This window comes from Eptesicus fuscus, chromosome 13 (genome assembly GCF_027574615.1).
Source record: "Eptesicus fuscus isolate TK198812 chromosome 13, DD_ASM_mEF_20220401, whole genome shotgun sequence".
NCBI classification, from domain to species: domain Eukaryota; kingdom Metazoa; phylum Chordata; class Mammalia; order Chiroptera; family Vespertilionidae; genus Eptesicus; species Eptesicus fuscus.
The window spans coordinates 28,665,571-28,670,201 of NC_072485.1; the positions used below are offsets into that span (position 1 = coordinate 28,665,571).

The 4,631-nt window shown below is 46.6% G+C and overlaps 1 protein-coding gene across 1 annotated transcript; it reads right to left on the reverse strand.

Annotated features, from left to right (window-relative positions):
* Positions 1-1,259: 1,259 nt before the first annotated feature.
* Positions 1,260-1,901, reverse strand: LOC129151100 (protein S100-A10). Its single transcript, XM_054724907.1, has one exon. It carries the CDS (start codon positions 1,790-1,792, stop codon positions 1,499-1,501), a length of 294 nt encoding a protein of 97 aa, XP_054580882.1. The 5' UTR covers positions 1,793-1,901; the 3' UTR covers positions 1,260-1,498.
* Positions 1,902-4,631: the final 2,730 nt, after the last annotated feature.

Here is a 4,631-nt window from a genome sequence, read left to right on the forward strand (position 1 = left end):
TAGCATCTCCAAAGGAGATGGTGAGCATCCAGAGAATCAGGGCACGGCCCAGTGAGGGGGCACACGCGTGTGCACACTGCAGCCCACTGGTCCCGCTTCAAGGCCCCGGGCCCACGCTGGCAGTGAGCTAGGCGGGGCTCTTGGAATCCATGGGCTGTTCACAGGGGGCTGGAGCTTTTGGAGTTTAGGAGCTGAGGAGCCGTCCTGGGCCCTGTGAGCACGGATCCTTCTTGTTCACTGGAACAGTCTCAGGAGCAAACACAGTCCCTAGCACAGGGTAGTTGCTTAATAGCTGATTCCTGAAAGACCTCACAGAAACGCCGGAACAGAATGTTCCTGAGAGGGCTTGGTAGCATTTGACAGGAACCCTGAGGGGAACACTCTGGGCAGAGACCAAGGCAATCGCCTCCAAAGCGGGGCAGGTGGTGTGTGGAGGCTTTGGAGCTGCATAATCTCAGGACCATGTTAGGGACATTCCTGAAGGATAACACATCCTCCAAGAAGTGAGGCTTAGGCTTCCCATAAAAGGGAAAACTGCAAAATCAAGTGAATTCCATGCCTCACGTTAGCGCAAGTACCGAAGGGAACCCCAACTAGGGAGGAGTAGAAATGACACGTCAGAGTGAAAAATAGCCAAACTCAATGGAAGGAAACAACTAGTTAGGAGAGTTAATGAATTCCCCCTTCAAAGCATGTGTTAATAACAGACATTTTAAAAATGCTTACCATGTCCTATATACCGAGCTAAGCACTTCTCACACATTGTATTTTAACCTCACAACAACCCTTATGATATAGGACCTGTTGTTATTCCCATTCTATAGGTGAGAAAATCGAGGCCCAGAGAGGTTTAGTGATTTTCCCAAGGTCACAGAATTAAGAGTAAGTCGTTAAGTCAGCATGAGTCCAGTCTGGATTCGTAACCACTGTGCAATGCTGCTGATCTACTGTTCAGGGCACAGGTTCTCAAGGTCACAGGTGCTCCATGCATATCAATTTGGCTCCGAGAAACCAGTGTGTTATGCAGAGCTGTCTGAAGATTATGCTCTCTGTTTGTTCCTCTAGATTCTATAAAACCTGTCTCTAGATTGCAAATGACCAGTAGGAATGTCCCTAGGTTTCGTGGTGAGGGCCTTTCTGCTGTGCGCTGTATTTACAGCAAAGATGCTCTTGTGGGCATTGTTAATTAAATTAAACAATGTCCTCTCTGTGAGGCCCCAGAGAAATGATTCTTTGATTTTTTTTTTTTTTTTTTTAGGAACTAAAAAAGAAACTTGTTTATTGGGGGGCAAGAGGATACAAGCAATATAAAAATCAAAAGCTTATCTGGCTTTATTGGCTTTTCTTTCTCTTGTTCAGTGGGGGTGGGATTTTATTTGTACATTTTTTTTTAAGGGTCCCGAATCTGCTCATGAAATTCTTATACAGGGGGAAGCTGTGGGGCACATATTCCTTAAGGGACCCCTTGGGAGAACTCTTATCAGGACAAAGGGACTGCTCACTTCCTTCCCTTCTGCTTCATGTGTACTACGAAATAGTCATTGCATGCGATGGTGAGCCCAGCAATTAGCGAAAAGAAGCTCTGGAAGCCCACTCTGCCGTCTCGGCACTGGTCCAGGTCCTTCATTATTTTGTCTACAGCCAGAGGGTCTTTTTGATTTTCCAAAAACCCAGGGAACTCCTTTTCCATGAGTACTCTTAGGTCCTCCTTTGTTAAGTAGCCTTTATCCCCAGCAAACTTGTGAAACGTGAACATCATGGTTTCCATGGCGTGTTCCATTTGAGACGGCATTTTGGTGAGGTCTTGGCGGGAGGCGCGGCAGGATCGTCGGCTGCTGGGAGGCGGCTGGGACGCGCGGCCAGTGAGCGGAGCGCGGCGCGCAGGGAGCCTTAGTAGGTGGGGGTGGGGGAGCAGGAGGAGCCGGGGCGGGTGTCGGATCGGCTCACACCGCCCCTCTCCTCCCGCCTCTTCCTGCCCCCCCACCGCCCCGGGCGCCGCGCTCACACCCTCCTGATTCTTTGATTTTTAATACCAGAGATAATTGTGCTTTTCCTAACGCCTTTGGTTGGCCTTCCTCTTTTCACATCAAATCATGTAAATACTCACATTTCCTCCTTTGTTTTGGCTGCCAAAAATGTATGGCCACTCACCTGGAAATGTATAGGACCTTACACTGCAGGTGTCCACCGAGGCAGAGATTTGCCAAGCAGTGTTTTCCGCCGGAGAGGATGCTCCAAGAAATCCCTGGCCTCCTGCTGTTTCTACATCCTGTTCATGGGGAAAGTCCTGGCAATAGAGCAGGGGGTGGAGGTGAAGGTGGGGTAAGAGGTTTTAAGCACTAGGCTAGGGCAGGGCTACACAGACACAGCGGACACATTTCCCCGCCCTCAAGGAGTCCATGGCTTTGTGGGAAAACATGCAGCTTTAATTTTTAAAAGTTGCATTCAAGTTCCGTTGGGAACGTGAAGGAGCACCCCATATTCTGCCACGGAAAATGAAGAATTTTACTACAGGACCTGACAACTGGACAGGATCTTAAAGCCAAAGGACACAAAATGTATTGAACACTGTATACACTTCTTTAGGTAGGTTAGTTTATTGAATCCTCGCCACAACTTTAAAAGACAGCTTTGCCTTTCCCCACTTTTTAGGTAGATGATGAAAGTGAGGCCCAGGGAATCAGGCATTTACTTAGGGCCACACAGGTGCAATGTCTGAGGCTGAGGTTTCACCTAGATGCGTCTTCCCCATGATCTCTCCCTCATGCATTAGGGCTACCCAGGCCTGATGAGGCCTTCGAATTGAGAATGTGTCTCTATGTTTGGTTTGGGGAAGTAGGGCAGCAGGTACCACCCAGGAATGCAGGTGAATGTTTGTGTCCTTTGTGCGGGCAAAGGAATGGGCTGAATGGTTTTCAGGGTGTTTCCCAGCTTATTCTCTGGGCATGCTCATCCCAGAGCACGGTGATCAATGTTCCTGTTGGTGTGACTGCCTCCCAGCTGCACACTGAAGAGTTTAGATCAGCTACACTGAAGCTCAGTGAGGGAAAGAATCAGGTCACTCTTGTTCTTCCTGCACACACAGTGCCTGGCCTATAAAAGGCAGCAATATTCATTAACTATTCACTGGGTGAACACATGAATCATTAAATAAATGTATTAGACTTACTGGCCCCCTGTCCACCAAATCAGCATCAACATTTTAGGTAGTCATTAAATATTCTTAAAATATATTTTTATTGATTTCTGAGAGGGAGAAGGAGAAAGAGATAGACACATCAATGATGAGAGAGAATCATGGATAGGCTGCCTTCTGCACACCCCACACTGGAGATCGAGCCCGCAACCTGGGCATGTGCCCTAACCTGGAATCGCACCATGATCTCCTGGCTCATCGGTCAATACGCAACTACTGAGTCACACCAGCTGGGTTCATTAAATATTTTGAATGAAGAAAAATCCCATTTAATCTAGGAAGATTTCTTGACAAACCTAACTCCAATTCTTGCCCATCCCAAAATAAACACAAAATTTCTACCAGGCAATTACTATAGTTCTGTATATCTTCTATCAGAGCAGTGATGGGCTGTCCTGACCATCTTCCCAGTTCCTCTGGAAGCATCCTAAAGGCAGAGGCTATGGCTCCCTCAGTCACCCTTGTATTCATGGTGCCAGCCAAGTGCCTGGCATAAAGTAGGATTGTTTGATTAACTAAGAATTAGTTTTCTTTGATTATCATATCAGGTGATTTACAAGCTTTTTATAGAAAATTAACAGTCCAGACAAAAGCTAAAAAAATACTTTGGGTTGCTCTTAAAGAAATTTATACACACAAGCTAACCTCCCCCTCCACGCACACAGAGATGAAAACGAATCACAAAAGTTCCAAGATGGCACTTTAGAAGCAGAATGAGGGCTTTCAAAAGCAAAGCAAAGCAAAACTAACACAAATAGGTTAGTATTCAGGATTAGCTCACCTGGGAGCCTCCTCCTTTCCCCCCATTGCCCTAGTTCCTTCTTTCAGTATTTCTGGTGCCTTCTCTTCTGAGCTGCTGCCCTCTAAGGGTCAGACTTCTCACTCGGGGCGGGGGTGGGGAGGGGCCGGTTTCTGCTTTGTTCATCCTCTACTTTCCTTCATTCTCCCCAGGAAACTACATGGCTTTTATCTCTTATTCCTCATAATCCTTTGGCTAGGTTTTCCCAACTTGCAAACTGCTTTATATTTTCATCCTAATTATCACGTTTTTAAAGATAAACCATCTATGTGAGTGTTTTCTTACTTTTTTACACTATTTTACTTTTTCTATCATAAAACCTACGGGAAGTCATCATATAAATGATTGATGTTTCTCTTCCTAGTCACTAAACATTTTGAAAGTGATTTGAAAATATCTAGATCTCTTTATACCTATCTCAATTCCTAGGACATTTTAGTGGTTGCTATGTATTATCCTACCTAATAATAGACAAATATGCAAATTGACCGTACCTTTGCTATGCCCATGATTAGCCAGGAGGCGCGGGGGGGGCGGGACTCGGGGTGGCCGGGGTGGCCGATTGGGCTGGCGGGATGCTGAGCTCGCATCGCCAGTGGTGGCGCGAGCTCAGCGTCTGTGCCATGGCTGCACTGC